General features: G+C 47.3%; 2 protein-coding genes and 1 pseudogene across 2 annotated transcripts; 1 reads left to right on the top strand and 2 right to left on the bottom strand.

Moving 5' to 3' along the window:
• Positions 1 to 3,890: 3,890 nt before the first annotated feature.
• LOC147972890 (uncharacterized) lies at positions 3,891 to 4,661 on the bottom strand (annotated as a pseudogene).
• An 8,215-nt stretch (positions 4,662 to 12,876) lies between these two features.
• Positions 12,877 to 15,547, top strand: LOC125529310 (auxin-responsive protein IAA13). The gene is made up of 5 exons (XM_048693726.2): positions 12,877 to 13,298; positions 14,391 to 14,653; positions 14,790 to 14,892; positions 15,017 to 15,078; positions 15,161 to 15,547. The coding sequence occupies exons 1-5, from the start codon at positions 13,063 to 13,065 to the stop codon at positions 15,196 to 15,198; spliced, it is 702 nt and encodes a 233-aa protein (XP_048549683.2). The 5' UTR covers positions 12,877 to 13,062; the 3' UTR covers positions 15,199 to 15,547.
• Positions 15,548 to 16,195: 648 nt separating this feature from the next.
• LOC125529311 (Sec23/Sec24 protein transport family protein) lies at positions 16,196 to 19,806 on the bottom strand. Its single transcript, XM_087521726.1, has 2 exons — positions 19,102 to 19,806; positions 16,196 to 18,191 (listed from the first exon to the last, which is right to left on the bottom strand). The coding sequence occupies exons 1-2, from the start codon at positions 19,696 to 19,698 to the stop codon at positions 16,530 to 16,532; spliced, it is 2,259 nt and encodes a 752-aa protein (XP_087377852.1). The 5' UTR covers positions 19,699 to 19,806; the 3' UTR covers positions 16,196 to 16,529.
• Positions 19,807 to 20,491: the final 685 nt, after the last annotated feature.

The raw sequence follows: 20,491 nt of genomic DNA, 5'->3' as shown, positions 1-20,491 counted from the left end.
GTCATATGACATTGTGTGGTATCTTATCGTAAGCCTTCTCCGAGTAAATGGACATCATATGCTTGTCCATCTTTTACTCCCTATATCTCTTGGTAATTTGTCGTGCTAAGAAAATAACTTTCATGGTCGGCCTTCCAGGCATGAAATCACGCTTCTCATTTTTGACGCGCGTTGCAAGAGGGCGTCCATACTTTGTTCCCAAAAAGGTGTAACTCGGTCCATAGACAATCTTATTACAAGGCGTTCAATCAATATATGCAGGGCTACTAACAAAAGTGTTAGAAGGGATAGAGGGATTGATGGAATAGTTGTTGTATTGCTTGAGCCTCGTGGGCATATATAGGGTCGCGCTATTCGTCACCCTGTGTGAGGAATAGTTATTCTTCACCCTTCTCTATTTTACCATCAATGCACCGTAATTTTATGTTCCGTAAGTTTTATCTTATTTCCAACGTAAAAAGAGACCATAAGAAAATATATAATCGTCGTAAAAAATATTTTATATTATGTAAAATTACAAACGCAGAAACATAGTGTAAAATATACATAAACTGCAAATTTTCTTGTCTTATGACCTATATTTTTATTTTTTTTATGCCAAATTTTACGTAGTGAATCAATAGGAATGTAACTATTTGAATTCCAAACATAATTTAATTATGAAATCATCGTAAGGTTACCTCGGGTGAAGAATAACTTATTCTGCACCCTGGGTGATGAATAGTAACACTATATATATATATAGGACTACAATGACCAACTTGAAGTACAAGACAATGCATGATTAAATCTTAGTCTATCATATACTTCCTAATAATCATATACTCTTTGAAGGAAGCAGTCAAAGGGGAGATCGATATATGCCATGGGTAATAGGGCAAATTTGACAATTTTGACCTTGGGACGAAATCAATTCACGGAATGAACTGCCCGTGAAACTATTTCACAGCACTGACCCTTTTGTGTAGCGCCCACCACGCAGGCGCCACACCCTACGGTGCAACGCCCAGCTCTGGGGCGTTGCACGACTGTCCACCGTGGCAGCCCTTGGGCCGGCACCCAGTAGTGCAGCGCCTCCGAGCTAGGCGCCACATATGTAATGTGCAGCGCCCGGCCCGTAGGCGCTGCACTGTGACTTAGATGCCAGCCGCCCCCTCCCCCTCCCCCACCCCACCCATTCGTTCTAGGAGTTACATAACAGGCGCGCCGGCGGCTTCCTCCTCTCCCCCTCTCAATCCCCTCTCCCAAATCCTTCAGATCCGACGATTTGGTCCGTGCATTTCTTCACCAATCCATCCTAGAAGGTACTCTCCTCCGATCCCCTTCTTTCTATCCATAGAAAATATGATATTTTGAAGATTTGGGGAATCCTTGTTTGATTAGATTAGATTTGAATCTTGCATGTATTAGAACTTTGCATGTATTACAACCCTTGTTTGTTTGATTTGTGGAACCCTAGTTTAGTTTATGGAAAAGTTATTTGTATGAAGTAGGCCTAGTTATTTGTGAAATCCTACTTTATTAGTTTTGTTTGATTTGATATGGTTGGATACATAGATTGGTACGGTTGCATCTAGTAGGCGTACTTTAGTTTATTTGTATTCAAAAGATAATCGTGTTGACAAGAAAGCTTTCTTTCAAAATTGTTAGGACGGTTTGGCTTCTCGATGATCACTGGGACAAACGACACCGGTCGTACGCTATGGCGGTGGAGCAGCGGGTAATAATGAAAGTGGCATGTTTTATGAATTTTGTATTTATTTCAAACACAAATGCCTCATATGTAATGTTATGAATTGTTTGTTTGTAGGCGCTTGCACCTTTGAAGCTTCGTTCTCACGGGGTCACCCTTGGGTGGATGCGCTATGATGAGCGATACACACCGTATGTAAGGGAGACAGGACTTCTCCCTTTCATTCATATGGTCAGACGGTCGACGCCACCCAACAATGCTCCAGCACTCACCGCGCTTATTGATCATTGGCGGCCGAAGACACATAGTTTCCATCTACGGACCGGGGAGATGACCGTGACGCTCCAGGATATTGCTATGATCACCGGTCTTCCTATCGATGGGAATCCTCTATGTATGAGCACCGATTCCGATGGGTGGCGCGCACAGATGCATGCCCTTATCGGTATGGTTCCTCCGGAGCCTCCGGAACCAGCAGCAGAAGACAAGAAGAAGGAAAGAGTCGCAGCCGGTGCTACTTTCACGTGGATTACTGAGCACTTTGGTACTTGCCCACCGGAAGCTGATGAGGACACGGTCAAGATATATGCTCGTGTCTACATGTGGTATGTGATATCCAGGACTATGTTTGCTGATGGCATAGGCAACAATGCTCCATGGATGTGGCTGAAGGCGTTGACCGTCTTCGATAGCAATTGGAGTTGGGGTTCCGCGACACTGGCTTACTTGTATAGAGAGGTATGAAGTTGTTTCCTTTTCACTTCATTGCTACATTATGAATGCGATCTTGCTCTTAATTGAACCATGTTCTCTTTTATGTGCAGTTGGACGAAGCCTGTTGTAGGTCATCTGGAGGTATTAGTGGTTGTTTGCTCGCACTTTCCATATGGAGCTGGGAGAGTTTGCCGGTTGGACGTCCGAAGAAGGTGAAGTACGATGATTGGGACGACAAAGGCGACCTACTACGGCTACCCACTTGGGCTTACAAGTGGGATGTGTTAAATGAGACGACAGATGATCCCTCGGTCATGTACAAGTTGTACCAGAGCGAGCTTGACGCGATCACGCCTGAGCAGGTGAATTGACATTGCATAAGTGATTATGATGCTTCTATTGCAAGTCGATATCAATTTTGCATTCTATTCCATTTTGCAGGTGATATGGGAGCCGTATGGAACATGGATAGTTTTGGTAACCCTTTAGAGTTCAGGCTGTAGCTTTCAAACAAAGTGTTTGCTCTCTGCTTAGCTCAGCCCAAGAATGCAACGCCTCAGTGCTAGGCGTCACACTGTACAGTGCAGCGCCTAGCGCTGAGGCGTTGCACCCTTGGGCTGAGCTAAGCAGAGAGCAAACAAAGTGTTTGCAAGCTACAGCCGCTGCAGCGCCTAGCGCGGAGGCGCCACACTGTACAGTGCAACACCTAGCTAGGGGGCGTTGCACTGTACAGTGTGACGCCTCCACGCTAGGCGCTGCAGTGGCTGTAGCTTGCAAACAAAGTGTTTGCTCTCTGCTTAGCTCAGCCCAAGGGTGCAACGCCTCAGTGCGGGGCGTCACACTGTATAGTGCAGCGCCTAGCCCTGAAGCGTTGCATGCCTGGGCTGAGCTAAGCAGAGAGCAAGTACTTTGTTTGCAAGCTACAGCCACTGCAACGCCTAGTTTGGAGGCGCCACACTGTACAGTGCAACGCCCGAGAGCTAGGCGTTGCACTGTACAGTGTGGCGCCTCGAAGCTAGGCGCTGCAGCGGCTGTAGGTTGCAAACACTTTGTTTGCTCTCTGTTTAGCTCAACCCAAGGGTGCAACGCCTCAGCGCTAGGCGCTGCACTATACAGTGTGATGCCTAGCACTGAGGCGTTGCACTCCTGGGCTGAGCTAAGCAGAGAGCAAACAAAGTGTTTGCAACCTACAGCCGCTGCAACGCCTAGCTTCGAGGCGCCACACTGTACAGTGCAATGCCCTGGAGCTAGGCGTTGCACTTATACTTAGCAAAAATTTTGGCACATGCACACATATTCCGATGAGGAGAGATAGTAGTTCACGACACATAGCAAGCAAAGAACTGTGAACACAACATATGCACAAAGTACTTCACGACACATACTAGTTCATAATACATAGTACTTCACGACACATAGTAGATCACAACCAAATCGAGGAGGACAGGTAGTAGTTCATGACACATAGTAGTTCACAACCAAATCGAAGAGGAGAGATAGTAGTTCATGACACATAGTAGTTCACAACCAAATCGAAGAGCATAGTTTAGAGGATAACACGATTATCGTCCACAAGCAAGTTGAAGATGACATAGCTCTATTGCGTAGAGCAAGGCCCCTTTCCCTTCTTCTTCTTACTCTCTTCTTCCTCTTCCTCCTCCCTTTTCCTTATGAGGTGGGCCTCCTTAACCACCCTCTCCATGAATATCTTATCCTTCCTCTCTCTTTTTTTCAGCTGCAATTGCCCAAAGCTTCATGGTTCCTTCTTCAAAATCCTTTTGACGCTTCTTCTGTGCCTCCTCACATTTCCTCACCAATGCTTGCTCCCTAGCGCGCATCGCATTTGACGCTCTCTCTTTTGCCTTCCTCTTCTCCTCAAGCTCCTCTTCCTTCTTCTTCTTTAGCTTGGCTGCATCCTCCTCTCTAAGCTTCTTCGCAGCCTTCTCCCACCATCCCGCCATCTCATCTTCGCCATCCTCCTTCATTGTTGGTTTGTTGGGTTGGGAAGCCGCCATACCTACAATGAGTGAAACATAATGGTTAGTAAAGACAATAAAAACAAATGGAAGCACATGTAAAAGAAGAACATATGAAAAAGAAGAACATATGAAAAACAAGAACATTTGAAACATTATAGTTAGTGAGCAACATACGGAAATGGTCCATCGAGGTATCCAAACATTCCTCTATAACGACCTTGCCCTTGTCCATCACCACGGCCAAGTCCATCACCAAGGCCAAGACCATCACCACGGCCAAGACCATCACCACGGCCAACACCACCACCATGAGCTCTACCACCACCACGGCCTAGACTACCACCACCACGGCCTCTTGTAAGTCCTAGTTGCTGACCTCTTTGTTGCCTAGATCCTCTTTGACTAACACTTGGTTGGCTTGGCACTTGTTGGCTACCACTTGGTTGGCTTGGCACTTGTTGGCTACCACTAGGTTGGCTCCCACTTGGTTGGCTTGGCACTTGTTGGCTACCACTAGGTTGGCTCCCACTTGGTTGCCTTGGCACTTGTTGGCTACCACTAGGTTGGCTCCCACTTGGTTGCCTTGGCGCTTGTTGGCTACCACGCTGTTGCCTTCGCACTTGTTGGCTACCTCTTGGTTGGCTTGGCACTTGTTAGCTACCACTTGGTTGGCTCCCTTGTGTAGCTCCTTGTTGGCTAGTGCTTGCATCATTTTTCTTGGACCTTTTCCTTGGTTTCGTACATTTTCTTTTGTTGTGTCCATGACCTTTGCATTCCCCACAACGGGAGCTCTCACGAGGCTCTTGGAATTGATCGTTTCCCGCTTCGCGGCGGCCACCATGGCCCCATCCGTCCATGTCGCCTCTAAGACGCTTTGTTTTACGTCTACCCCGTTTAACAACCTTCAACTCCGGATCCGGCCATAGTTGAACTCCATGGTACTCCGGCCATTGTGATTGGTCAAAGTATGGGTGAAAGCGGGGAGCCCATGTTTTCTTGACCATCATGATTGAGTACTCCAACTCCCTCATGGTGCGTGGGTGATTGATGTCCACATTTCTAACGCGACTTGCGGTATACAAATGTGAGCATGGGAGATGAAGCAACAATGGCCTCCCGCAAGAGCAATCACATTGTGTTAAAGACACCTTGAAAGCCCGACCTCCATGTTGCCGGCCATCGTTTGTGGTTCCTCCTGGCTCTTTCACTTCATACTTCCACTCTTCGTTGTCATATAATATAGCTTCTTCTGAGTCCGCCTTTCGTGATTGAAATTCTAACCATTCATCAACCTTGGGTGGGAACTTGTACTTGTACTTGCGCGGGTTCTCACCCACTATCTGTGCATCAGTTTCCATCGAGTACTTTAGAAAGTACGCATTCATCTTGTCAAATGTGTATTGAACTATTGCCGTCACGGGTAATCCACGTGCACCTTTGAGCACCCTATTGAAGCATTCGGCCATATTGCTTGTCATTTGACCGTATCTCCGGCCATCTTCATCAAAAGCACGTGCCCACTTGTTCCGGTGTTGAATGTGCCTATTCATAAAGTCTTGATCCCCGTGATCAAGTTTTTTGTGTGCGAGCAATTTGTTCAACAAAGTGGCGAACCGCTTCTCGGAGAAAGCAAGACAACAATCTTGAAGATCATCGGCCAACTCCTTAAGGCCACATGCCCTATAGAAGTTCGAACAAAAGTGCCTCATGCACTATCGATGGTGCAACGGAGCATGCCCGGGAATGTCAATCTCCACCGCGTTAAGAATTCCTGCATGCAGATCCGATATGACACAAATTTTCCTTTGAGCGGGTAACACCTTCATCCTCAAAAGACGCAAAAACCACTCCCAGTTGTCATTGTTCTCCACCTCAACCAAAGCAAATGCCAATGGCAACACCCGGTTATTGGCATCACTTGCTATCGCAACCAACAAGGTGCCCTTGTATTGTCCGGTCAAGAACGTGCCATCAATGGCGATGACCGGCCTACAGTGTTCGAAAGCCCTCACGCATTGCTCGAATGCCCAAAATGCAGGGCCAAATACTCGGACTTTCTTTCCTTCATAAACCGTTGTTTGGTGCCCATGAGGCTCGACAACATGAACCATGCCCGGGTTTGTGGCGGCCATGGCTAACAACAACCTAGGGATTCGGTTGTATGCTTCCTCCCAAGTACCATACAACATCTTAAATGCGGCTTGCTTCGCCTTCCATGCATTGCCATACTTCACCTTGTAATGAAAGATGGCTTTCACAAGGTCAATGACATGTTGAACGCTCATTGTTGGAAGTGTGGATATTGAGTTGGAGAGCCTGTAAGCGATGAACTCGGACGTGAGTTGTCTGTGGTCTTGGGACACAATCTTGCCATCCACCCTTTTGCCTCGGCACATGTGAGTTGGCACACAACTCACTACGTGCCAAGCGGGACCTCCTTTCCATGGTCTTGCACGCACAATCCACGGACATATTTCATCTTCACATGCACATGCAACCGTGTAGCGCACATTGACGTCCGAGTGCACCACCTTGTGTGGACGATAATGCGTAACCGAGTAGTTGTCGAGCCACATCTTCAATTCCAAGAAGGTTTCGAACTTAGACCTTTAGCAATCCAGTTCTTGCCGTCTCCCAAATCACGGTGAGAGCTTGTCCTAACCCCAAGAGATATAGATTTGCCACTATCCACAACGGCTTCATCCGCGAGACTAACATCCTTGAACAATGGTGTCTTGTGATCCTGACTGAATACCTTCTCGAAAGCTTCGGCCTCCTTCACCGTGAACCCCCTCATCAACTTGTTCATCGGGACCTTCGTCATCCGAATCCGATGCGTATGCACGGGAAAAAGGGATGGAATGGTCCATTGTCTCTTGCAAATGATATTTGTCAAGATCACCCACATTGTTTTCATGGAGATCAACTTCATTGTCATCGTCCGCATACTCATCATTGTCCTCTTGCAAAGCTTCATCTTGGTTGTTTGTAAACGGGCTCAATGTTGGCCTCACTTCTTGGGTCAAAAGAGGTTCAACAATTTCATCTCGCTTCAAGGGTGGGGGGCTACTAGCAACCAAAGGGGAGGGTTTTCGGTTCAAGTCCAAATGCAAATTTGAATCAACCTTCTTCGTTGCAAATAACTCAAGAGCCTTGTCAAGTGAATCGGCCACCATTTCCTTGTATGCAACCCAACGTTGCTCCGAGTTGATACGCATTGTCTTCCAACGGATGTGCATTCCAAAACCTACATTATGCCTTCCCTCCAACTCAACGATATCACTAGGGTCCATCCAATTCAAATCTTTCCTTACTTATTACAAGAGCTCCGCATAGCTAGGACTACTATCAAACACCATATCAAGCTCATCCGGATCCGGTTCAATATTGCCTTTCAAGAAGGCGTCTTTGTCCCCATGACGAACAAACACACATGTTCTTTCCATCCCTATAAGCATTCAAACAACACAACGTAACATTGCTTCCATGAGTACTAATTTAAGGATTAACACGGAATACAAACCCTAATATATATATCAAACAACAACCCTAACCCTAACCATAACCCAAACAATAACTCTAACCCTAACCATAACCCTAGCACCAACATAAGAACACCCATAAGAATAACCCTAACATACTAACAAAGCCTAATCATAGGAAATTGGCAAACAAAGATTTCACATCTCCATGCAAATCTCTAGATCCAAACAGAACTAGGGTTTCCCCAAATAGCATTACTTGGATCAAAACAAGGGGATCGGAGAAGATTACCTTGAGGGAGGGTATGACTTCGAAATCCACGGACAAATTCTTCAAATTTGCAAGATTTGGGAGAGGATTTGAGAGGGGGAGAGAGTGGGAGAGGGGGCAAAGCTTGGGTTGGGGTGTGTGGGGTGGGGGGAGTGGGGGAGGGGGGCCAAGCCGCTGGATAAGTCACAGTGCAGCGTCTACGGGCCGGGCGCTGCACATTACATGTGTGGCGCCTAGCTTGGAGGCGCTGCACTACTGGGTGCGGGCCCAAGGGCTGCCACGATGGACAGGCGTGCAACGCCCCAGAGCTGGGCGTTGCACCGTAGGGTGTGGCGCCTGCGTGGCGGGCGCTACACAAAAGGGTCAGTGCTGTAAAATAGTTTCACGGACAGTTCATTTCGTGAATTGATTTCGTCCCAAGGTCAAAATTGTCAAAATTGCCGGGTAATAGCCTAGTGAGTCAGATGAGCTCGTCGACCAGGGCAGCTCAGGGTCCCTAGCTACGTACAAACAGACAGTTCGAGCGAAAGTCGATGTGTCGGGATCGGTGAACATTTAGGCGTCTAGGGGCGCAGCGCATATGGCCCGATGGAAATGGAATGGAGAGCTGTGTACATACCCTGATACCCGCATATGCACGGGCAGGCAGGAGGAGAGTTCGTGGGAGGGCCGGACGGTGGGGTGCACCGGCCCGGGGCACATGGGCATGGGTTCAGCGCGCCGGCGACACACCCGCACCCACCCCACATGCATGCATGCGCCATCTCCTCCCCGTTATACCCGGCCGGCCGTCCGTCCGTCCGCGGGCACCAACGTACTACCGTGCATATATGCGTACGTACCAATGCCCATCGTCTACCTCGTCTATTTTATACCCCTAGTACCTTATCTGAATCGTGTACAAAGCTCGTTCACAAGGGCCTGCTCTCTGCTGGTATCATCGATCCGTCCAGCATGCACTTCTCTCCTCTACTTATTTGCTCCACCACTCTATCTATTGCTACTGGACCGTTGGTGCTGCATGTATGACGTCACGCCACGCCGAGGCCTAACTAACTAAGCTGTTGTTGATACACTGATCGACAGTGAATCAAATCCAGCGGTAATTGAACTTGTCTCTTGCGCATTCTGCCCTGCTTCTCCCTGTGCACGCCGCCAGGAGTATTTCTAGGCTGGAAGACGCTTGTTTGCATCACCCGGCGCATTGCATCCACGTACGTCTACCCAGCCTTGATGTGCACCATCTGCTTAGATTCTCCGCCGAGTTTCCTAAACGTAACTAGATCCAGGCCAGGTGCATGCCCATTCGGGTAACTAATTACCTAGCTGGCTCTGTTCCGTTGTGCAGCGATGATAATGTAAGCATATTCTATAACTTATAATTAACTAATTCAGCTGCCACCACCAGTGAAACTCGATTGGTGGCCGGGGAATGATTGGTGGCCAAGAAATCATGCGCTGTCATGCTGCGGCTAAGCCCAAAACAAAAACTAATCTAATCTAATCTCATCGGCCGGGATTAGTATATGGTATACAGAAAAGGTGTGGTCGCGTGGCGCCGGGAATCCGTTCACAGTGCTCGCTCGCTCGCATCGCATCGCATGGCATCCGCCACATGCACGCGGGGCCGTGGGGCCGACACCTGAGTTGACCTGCCCCCACCCCTCCCGGCACGCGGGCCCCGCCGCCCCAGGGATCCCAAAAGCCGCTCCACGCTCGCCCGAAGGCACGCATCGCCCAGCTTTTTTCTTTCCGGCTTTTTTTTAACTCGGCCCGGTTTTCACCGCCGCCTCCGGTCATGAATGAAAATCAGCACGAACCAACTCCGAGAAATTTCCGTGTCCAGTTCGTTGCCTGTGACGTGGGGTCCGGCCGGAACAGGAGAAGGCGATGTATCCTGCCGCGACGTGGGCCCCGGGGATCGGGAACGAGGAGGGCCGGGGCCACAACACGCATCGCGGCCCACCGGGCCCACGGGGCGGGCCCACCCGCGGTGAAAATTAGCTGGGGCTCCGGGGAGAAGAAGGGTGACGCCATGAGGCGCGTCACGACCAACCGGCACGCAGCGGCAAAACCGGCGGTGGCCAGCTCATCCCGGCGCCACGTTTCGGCTCCCGGCCTGGCCCCGTATGGCTTCGCTCCGCTGCCGCTTCCCTGCACCGGCACCGGCACCGGCGCCGCGGACGGGCTGGCCCTGGATCGTCTGCGTCCCGCCAACCCTGCACGCGTACCAGGTACCCGGTACCCTTCTGTTTTTTTTTACGGTACCCTTCTGCTTCATTTCGTTGCTCATCACGGGCCACAAAGGCTACACAAACAGCAGTATATATGTATTCTAAAAATAAGCATAGCAGTATATGTGAGTGAGTGTTACACAATTGGTGCATTGCGGTTTGGATGATGAGTTTATTTGTGACCACATTTTTTAAGTAAACTTTCAATCTATTCATCTTTGATTATGACAGTACAATCAACACCAGAAATAATAAAAAAATACATCCAGATCCGTAGGCCACCTAGCGACGACTAAAAGCACTGAACCGAACCGAAGACACGCCATCATCAGCGCCCCCCTCACAGAAGTCGGGCAACATTTGTTATAGTAGACAGTCAGGAAGTCATTTGTGCTGAGGCCCCATAGGACCAGCGCACCAGAATAGTAACAACCGCCGATAAAGAGTAGCGTAGATCGGAAGGACACAACCCGAAGAAACACAAACGTAGACGAAAGATGACCATATCCGAGCACACCCATCAAAGATAGATCCACCGAAGACACACCTCCATGCACCAATCGACGATGCTAGACGCACCACTGAAACGGGGCTAGGCGGTGAGAATCTTATGCCATCTTCAAGGAACAGCCGTCGCCTCACCTTCCTGAGCGGAGCACAAACCCTAACAAAACTCAAAAAAAAAAATCAAAAAACGAAGCACTCCCGCCAGCAAGGATCATGATTCAGCATGCCCCATGGCCCTAAGGGCATCAGAGACGAGGCGAACAGGTGGCGGCGCCGACGGAAGACGGAGGAACCCTAAGATTTCTGGAGAAGAGCTAGGAGGGGGCGGTGGCCGCGTGAGGTAAGGTACACACCACACAAGTCGAGATATGGTGACCACGTTTGTTCAGCCGCTTTGGTTAGCCAAAATATAGTTTAGAAGGTCACCGTACATCATAGCAGACTTTTCACGACTAATTATTACAAATACTTACTTTTAATCCATGGGTGAGAAGATGAAAGCTGATCAAGACTCGCCCGCTAACACACATTACTAAAACAAAGCATTGCTTCATCGTTGCCGCTCACACAAAGTAAACGTGGTACCGCACATATTTCACACATGTCTAGGTTGCGGCCATGTTATGCCTAAAATGGCCCGTTTGTGTTATCTACCGCAGAATTAGTTGTGAAAAGTAGTGGGTGTGTTACCGCCTCGAGAGGCATGCTAAAAAAAGCCATGTATCCAACCATTACATCATTGCTCCATGATTTAAAAAAATAGAATAATTTTAGGATTCTCGAACTAATCCCTTTGTTGATGACACTGATGGTAAAGCTCAAGGATTTGAAAGTTGAGTGAATTGTGCACAATCTCTTTTCTTCTTGGCCCTTGTTTTGGTTACTTGTCCTTTGTCTAAACATGGTGGTTGTCTTTGTGAGAATAAATTCACGTGTTCCACTTGATTCATCATCTATCTATCAGATAGTAACACACGCTTATAACTTCTTTATTTCCTTTCAGCACAACTTTTTTTTACAGAAATAATCTACGAACCATATTGCAGCCGACAGAAAACTTTATAAAAGATATGAACGGACAGGGTAAGTATCAAGGAGCAATATCTCCATCTACCAGGTAGTGACGCAAAATTGTAAAACGGACAGGGTAAGTATCAAGGAGCAATGTCTCTATCTACCAGGTAGTGACACAAAATTGTAATTTTCCTCATTTTGTGACAAAATTACTTCTTGCCATCACTTTAGCATCACTCCCATTGATGCTCTAGATAAATAAAGTACACAAGTTCAAGCACACAACCAACAAAAATTAGATGAAAGGGTTTCACCCGATTTTCATAAGCAGTACCTTAAAAAAAACAAGTTCAAGCAAAGCAAGAAATAGTAGTACCTTAAGAAACCAAGTAAGAATCAGTATATGTGATAACTGCAACAACTCGTATTAATTTGAGCCTTCAAATCATGAGACATGAACTCATGCAATTTTGCAATTGATCCTGGATCCAAAAATAATCCTTAAATGCATGGACTAAAACTCATAGGCCACAAAGAGCTAAACACTGTGGCAATGGATAGCTGGACACCAGCACCCTGCAGCTCATCTCCCTTGGGGAATTTAGCTGGTGACTAATTATATTTCGACCCACTAATAAATTATACTACTAGCAAGTAGCAAACCACTTATTTGTTGGCCTACAACATTCACCACCCTGTTGACATTTCATAGCACTGGATCCAAGTTGGTAGGCCTCCACACCGTGCTAACTGGCAACACGGCAACACCTATGCTTGCATCAGTCGTTGAGCAGACAATCCAAGCCGGGGAAACATGGAAACAAAAATTATTGGCTCCAACCTCCAAGTAGGCTCACTCATGCTCTAACTAACTGTTGTTCTAGTAACCCCACAGCTTTCTCTCTCTACCACCCTACCAGCAGAGCATTCACCACTTCATCTCTCCTCTCTCTTTCTCTTCCCTCTATATATACGCACCCCCACCCAGTTCTTGCTTCCTCTCTCTCTTCCACCACCTCCATCTCCTAATCACAAGCCATCTTGCATACACGGAGAGAGAAAGAGAAGCCAAGAGATCAGCAGCTGCTCGAGTAGCTCGCGTGGAGGTGTCCAAGGTGGGAGACCCAAGCACGGGCTAGCTAGCCGACCAGCTGCTCCGCCGGAGCCGATGGCTGGCGCCGACGTCGACGTCGGGACGGAGCTCAGGCTCGGGCTGCCCGGGGGCGGCGCCGAGGCGGCCAAGGCCGGGAAGAGGGGCTATGAGGACACCATTGACTTGAAGCTCACGCTGCCCACCGGCGGCATGCAGGAAGACTCTGCCGGCAAGCCGGAGCCGGCCGCCGACAAGGCCAAGAGGCCCGCTGAGGCCGCGGCCGCCGACCCCGAGAAGCCACCTGCTCCCAAGTATGCCTGCATATGCTTCCTTTATCACGCATAATCATTTTCAACTTATTATGGTAGGTTGTTGGTTTTGTTAATTTGATTTTTCTAGCTTCTACGAATGGAACCTGATTATCTCCTTTCCTTTTCTTTCCATTCTGGTTGTTTAGCAAAAGATCCATACTAAGTGCAGACATAATTAGACATATGTAGAGTTTGAACATGTGTAAGTTTTCTCTAGTATAGATTCTATGCATGGAACCTGATTAATTATCTCCTTTCCTTCTTCTTTTCATTCTGGTTGTTTAGCTAAAGATCCACAAATATAGACATAGTTAGACATATGTAGAGCTCGAGCATGTGCAGGCCTTTAATCTTTTTCCCCATTATAAACTAGTTTTCTCGAGTTTGGATTCGTTATATACTTACAGGATGTTGAATAAAACATGACATGCAAATGGGCAAACGCTTTAAGTAGGGCAAAATATCCACAAAGGAGATCCCATGGCAGAAAGCGCGCAAGGCGACACCATCCGCTGTGTGTTGTTTGTCGCCTCCAAAGCGCCGACGCGAATTATTAACGCCTTTCCGAACCATAACATATGCGCACTTGATGCCTGCTTTGTGCGGCAGCCGGTACATGTCAGAGAGGGCAAGAAAATGATGTTGCATACACTTTCCATTTCTTGGCAGATTCCACTGCAAAAAGGAAGCGTTATTAGCAGTTTCATTCTCCGTTCTGGAAACGAAGACATGTTTAATCTGTAGAAGATAGATGATTGAGGCTGTGGATAATCATGCTGGCCATGATTCATGTGGCGTTTGGCTAAAGTTGGTGCCGTTTTCATTATACACCATAATGATAGTAGTACTACTTACTACCATAAAGTTGCCACAGGCGTACATAGATTAGTTAAACGGAGCTGGCTGCCGGAAGGAATATAGTAACGTGCGTGATCGAGATGGATGGAACCTCCAGCTACAATTGCAATGGAGAATCTTATTTGTTTTTACAGCACCAGTGGGTTGGACTTGGAACTAGATTATGTTACGAACTGATTTGCAAGTGGTAAATGTAAAATTTGTGGCTAATTTCGCTTGTTATGCGTCGACCAGGGCACAGGCCGTGGGTTGGCCACCAGTCCGGTCGTACCGCAGGAACGCCATGACCGTCCAGTCGGTGAAGATCAAGAAGGAGGAGGAGACCGAGAAGCAGCAGCCTGCTGCTGCCGCTGCTGCTGGTGCCAACGGCTCCAACTTTGTCAAGGTGAGCATGGACGGCGCGCCCTACCTGCGCAAGGTGGATCTCAAGATGTACAACACCTACAAGGACCTCTCCATTGCTCTGCAGAAGATGTTCAGCACCTTCACCGCAACTGGTAAGATCCGTCACCGTCGGCATCAGAACCTGCAAGAGCATATTATCAACTCATGTTAATGATTTTGCCTCGACTGGTATGGAGGGAGCTTAGTTTGAATCAACGAGTGCCACAATCATCAACTATTTTTTTCCAGGGAATGAGGGGAAGATGGTTGAGGCAGTGAACGGTTCAGATGTTGTTACTACTTACGAAGACAAGGATGGAGACTGGATGCTTGTTGGAGACGTCCCATGGGAGTATGCTACTTCACTCCTGCGCCCCCTTATCTACTCCCGTATTTACGACCCCGTGCTTAGAATGCAATTAAGCGAGGTCCACGCTCCAGTTTCTTTCGTCGGCTGATGATAAATTACCCTGCAGGATGTTTGTTGCTTCATGCAAACGCTTGAGGATCATGAAGGGGTCCGAAGCCATCGGTCTTGGTCAGTTTCTTCAGCCAAAATTCTCTTAGAAATTCAAGAGTTATATCTTAATTCTAACCCCCATGGGACTTTTTTGTTTCAGCACCAAGGGCCAAGGACAAGTACAAGAACAAGAGCTAAAGATGGGGCAGTAAGAGGAAGACTATGATGCCACAAGGATGGTGTTCTTGCAGTGTGCTATGGTTTCTTAGATATATAATGTTTTCAATTATTAGCTGGATTAAAAGAAGGGAGAGTTGCCATGTTTAATTTGTTGGTGGACCAGAAGCAATAATCTATCTGTGTGTAGCTGGATTGGTGTTATGTGATGTTCCCTACCATGTGTCCCAGAATCTACTTGGTGATTTTATTCTACTGTTGTCAATTAAGTATGTGTGATTGTTAAGTAAAGGGCATCAATGAGACTATTATTATTATGGTATCTTGTAAGTTAACCTGTTTGTTAATTATAAGCACACTATTTTTGTAATCTGTGCGTGGTCAAGTGGAGGGGAACAAGCCATGTGCTTGGTGATGGGAAATCCATTACTATAACTTAGCCTATCTGTCATTGAGTTATTGAGAAGGTTGGGTCTTGAGGAATGATGGGTACGATCATAGCAAGAAGCTTCCTTGCTCTGCCAGGGTTGTGGTGATAACAGGGCTAAGTACATTGCATAAGCTAATCAAACATAGTCTATTCATCATGCATTTATGGCAGGGAAATGTTTATATAGGATGCATGTATCATGGTTGGTCTGCAAGATGTCACATACAATTGGAATCACACAGCTGTGCAATCACATCCTCAAAAGGAATATGCAGATGTTGTGTGAAGACGATCAGAGGCATCTACATGTCACTGTTTGCGTAATAGAAATGAACTGCTGAAAGGATGTATTATGCGGATGCCTATAAAATACTCCCTCCAATCCATAATAAGTGTCGCAGTTTTGAACCAAGGTTGAACTAACCTTAGTTCAAAACTGTGACGCTTATTTTGGATCGGAGGGAGTAGCATCTAGACATTAATTCCTTAAAATATGGTCACTATCCTACCGCATAACTAAAACAAGAATGGTAGAGTGATTTACTGCATATCAAATGTAACCAGAGGCATCTCAACGCTCATGGGGGGTAAAGATTAATAACATCAGTCTATACAAAAATTAAAAGGTAACTGGCTTACATCAAACTGGAGCTGGAGCAAATGTACAAATCAAGGAGATCTCATTCCTCCAGGCAGTAGAGCTCTGGCAATATTTTCAAGATAACATACGGCCAGAAATAACATGTAACTAATTCCACATGGACTCGTTCATCCTGTACAGCCAGTTACTGCAAGCGTTCAATAAAACTTGCAAGTAAACACCACCCGTGAATATGACATTCCATCTATCAGAAAGCCGTATCTTCAGGATCTGAGATGGGCCCAACTGAGATAGCGGAACCATGGGCAGGTCCATGCGTCGCTAACCCTGAACAGCCAACTCCTGCAAGTGTTCAATAAAAACTTGCAGACAAACATCGTCGGTGAATATGACTTCAGATCCTTCAGAAAGCTGTGATTTCTGTGTCACAGATGGATTCAATCGGGCTAGTAAAAACCTGGCCTGGCTCCCATGCTGATCACATTTTATGAGTTTTGGCACTGGAAAACGGTCTGCCAATAGTGCCTCTGCATCAACTTCTGGTGCTTCAAGCAGCTTCCGTAAGTTCTCATGATTTGGGTCTTTATGATAGCCAAGTTTCCTCCACTGAGCAATCTTCGAGCCATAATGAATCACTATATAGAAGTACGAATCAAATAGCAAAATGACATCAGGAGAGATGGAGCTGACATCTAGCAGCACAGGGATAGGTGGTCCATCAAATGAGTACTGGAATAAAGTTGGCTGGATCATGATCAGGGATCCCACAACTCCCTCCCTATTCAACATCAACCGGAAGAAAGCAGTTTCATCAGGAGAGCTGTTGCCAACATCAATGAACTGTGACCTTCGCAGGTAGTACATGAACTGCGGATACAGGGAGAAATTAGTGGACAAGCGAAATGTAGATGGATCTTCAGGGACATAGTTTCCGAACTTAGCAGTGAAGCGAATAAGCATCTTGTCAAGCCATCGTATTACATCTCTAACATGGTATGTCTCTGCTCTGTGAACAGCAAGCCTGGCCATAACTGCTGCAGCAGCTTCCTGATCAAACCCTGCAGCAATTTCTGGAGATCGAGGTCCAGCCCATCTTCTCGCAACAGTCGTTACCCTTAGGCGATTGCTACCATCACCATGTCGGTATCTTGTCATGAACTGAATAAAGAAGACAGTTGGGGGATCGGTATCACGGCTACAATCAGCTCGGAAGAAGAAAGCAATACAGGTTTTGCTGTTCAATGTACTCATTCTCCAATAATTTGTCCCACCCTCACCAATTTCTTTATGACTAACCGAGCTGTTTTGTCTGTGAAGGGAGATGCAAGGACCAAGGGCACCACAAATCTTGACCTCCTTTGATGTCACTACCTCAATCGTTGCATTAAAGTTCATGTTAAGGTAATCAGTACCCTCACGCTTGAAGGTTTGCCTTAAACAGCTTTTGAACTGTTCAGACTCAAATGACTCTGTAAGCACCATTAAGCCCCCAGACACTTCAACTGGATACCTAAGCTCTGCAGCTCCAATCTGATCAAGAGAGCAAGCCAAAAGATCAAGAACTAATGCACTGTCTGTCAATCTCTTGGCAACCTTCTTATAGAAATCCTGGGCTTTTTCAACAAGAGGCACATTGCCATTGAAAATGTCACGATGTGAACGAATTGCCTTCCCGAGATCGGTTTCCACCACAAGTCCTGGACCCACTGTCGTGGGACCAGATGTAAAAACCATGATTCGGCCACCAGTGTAAGGTGAGCAGCAACTTTCCAGAAGAGCAACAGCTGTGGAAATAGCAGCGCCAGTAGCCCTTAATGGGCGATGCCCCCGTGGGCAAGCAGACATAGAACTCAGGTCCTCTATTGCAGATGTAATGCTAAATTCACATTCAGAAACAGGCAACAAAAATCTCTGCGCTTCAGTGGGTTTCAGTGTAGCCAACTTGTTGTATCGTGAATGTCGAACACCTAGAAGTTGCTGTATCTGAAACATACAAGAAAGCCTCTTAGATACACAGAAACCACGATAAATTATACAAAGTAAATCAGTTATCGTAAGAGATCAGTTAATGACGTTAGCAGTGAGTCTGTGACTGACCCAATTGAATAACAGATGTGAAACAAACAATCATTCGCCATCCAGGAAATAATTTCCAGTAAGTCACTGCTTAAGTGCTTAGATACTGAAAGTCCCATCTTGCTGTTCAGGTTTAAATTTTTTTATTCTCATTTACAAAAAGGGGCCAGACTCACCTTAGTTTAATGGACATGAGCATATGCGTGTTACTAGCCTAGAGGCCCAAATGCAGAAACTCTTGAGTCAAACATCTGACAAGAACAATCTTAGAAGACAAAAAAAAAACTGCATTCGTATATAACAAGGCTGCAGAGTAAAACTTTAAGGTCATACCCTATGTTTAACCAACTTTTTGTGATTTCATGGCTACTACTCACAGCAGATTATATATAAAAGTTCAGCAACCGCAAACTGAGAGCCTTAATTTACAATGTACAATGTTCATTCAACTTGGAATTCAGAAACCAAAGCTATGGCCCGTTCCAGGGGGGGGGGGGGGGGGGGGGGGGGCTTGTGGCCCCATAAGCCTTGTTTATAAGCGGTTTATGAAACAGGACATTCGGGGAAGCTAGGTCTTTTAGCCAAGGTAAGATCCCCATTGATGTGGAAGGTTTAAGTCAATATGCGCAATGCTTGGAATCAGAAACTGTTCTTTTCTCACCATATACTCCAGGCAAAAACAGTGGACTAAATGTGATTCCTACTGACTATACAGCTTGCACAGTGCACTGATATGTTTCACCAATAATAAGCATATAATGTAAGTAAGCAACACCCCAGGATAGTAGGATCACATCTCAAATTAGAATTCACCGACCTTGTCCGACTCGAGCTCACGCTCCCCATTGAACACGACCACCCTGGCGCAGCCCTCGAAGCCGAGATCGTGCACCCACACCGACGCCGAGAACGTGACGAGCGCCACCCTGACCCTCTCAGGCAGCCCCTGCACGACCCTGAGCAGCTCCGCCTTGAGCGCGGCGAGCTCGTCCCCCGCGGTGGCCGCGTCCACGACGAACACGATTGCGGGCGGGGCGCCACCCCCCACCTCGGCAGGGTCCGGGGGAAGCGTGTACTCGACGCTGGAGTGGGTGGGGAATAGCTCGGCGGGGATCGAATCGGGGGAGATGTGGCGCGGGTAGGGGTTGGCATTGGAGCCGCAGAAGGAGCAGGACCAGCGCGCGGAGGCGTGGTGGACGCGGGAGAAGGGGTTGAGGGCCGCGGCGCAGGCCGGGGAGGCGCAGCGGAGGGGCGGGTAGGGGAGGATCGGGAGCAGGTCGGGCGCCGTCGGGTGGAGCGGCGTGCAGAGCACCGCGGTGGGGACGACCAGCGCCTCCGCGGCGGAGGGCGTCGGCGGCCACGAGTGCCACGGCCAGCGGAGGCCCTCCACGGCCTCCAGCTCCGCGAAGTCCATCGGAATCGGGCGGCGGGCGGTGGCGTGGCGACTAGGGTTTTGCTATGTTCTCCAGCCCTCTGCCATTAGCTCTGCTTTCATTTCTTTTTCCCCAACCTGCTTGGCTGTTTCGTCCCCCCTGCTTCTTTTCTCTGTGGTCCGTCGGGACCGTTGGATTGAAATCCGACGGTCAGCCCTCTCTGTCCGGTGGGTTCCCTTTTTCTTTTTCTTTTTCTTTTTTTTTTGAACATTGGGTTCCCTTTTTCTAAGAGCTTTGAAATAAACGCTGCAAATCATATGTACATAAATACTTGATCTCTACTGTAACTCAATTCACTTAATATGCAATTACTGACTCATAATGTCACCATGCATGTTTCATTAATTTTAGTTTGCTCATCGTGCAAGTATGCCACGCATCATGCCATGATGTATGAGAAAAAGACCCGTCTTAGGTTGTGTGGCCCCTTTTATCGAAAGAATGCATGATAACAAAAATGGATGTTTAGCGATGAATATCATGAGTCACACATTATTCCGGATGATTAGCGATATATATCATGATGTCGTATTTTATACGTTCGACGCCATGATGGGAACAATGTATCTACCAATGCAATGATACTAACACAACCGATGTCACTAGAGCCTCCAATAATGGAGACAACCAAACTGGGCACGATGGCAAATTGACGATGTTGCGGGTCATTAGGTTCCGCCCACTCCTTCATCTTGATGTCCATGAAACCATGCATGATGTATTGCCCAGCGTATGTGCCCGTGATACTCAAGATCTGCCAAGGGGTCAAAAGGG

The sequence above is a fragment of the Triticum urartu genome, chromosome 5A (genome assembly GCF_056163025.1).
Source record: "Triticum urartu cultivar PI428250 chromosome 5A, HENAU_Tu73, whole genome shotgun sequence".
Classification (NCBI taxonomy): domain Eukaryota; kingdom Viridiplantae; phylum Streptophyta; class Magnoliopsida; order Poales; family Poaceae; genus Triticum; species Triticum urartu.
The sequence above is the reverse complement of the archived record's forward strand: the minus strand, read 5'-3'. Positions and strand labels throughout refer to the sequence as shown.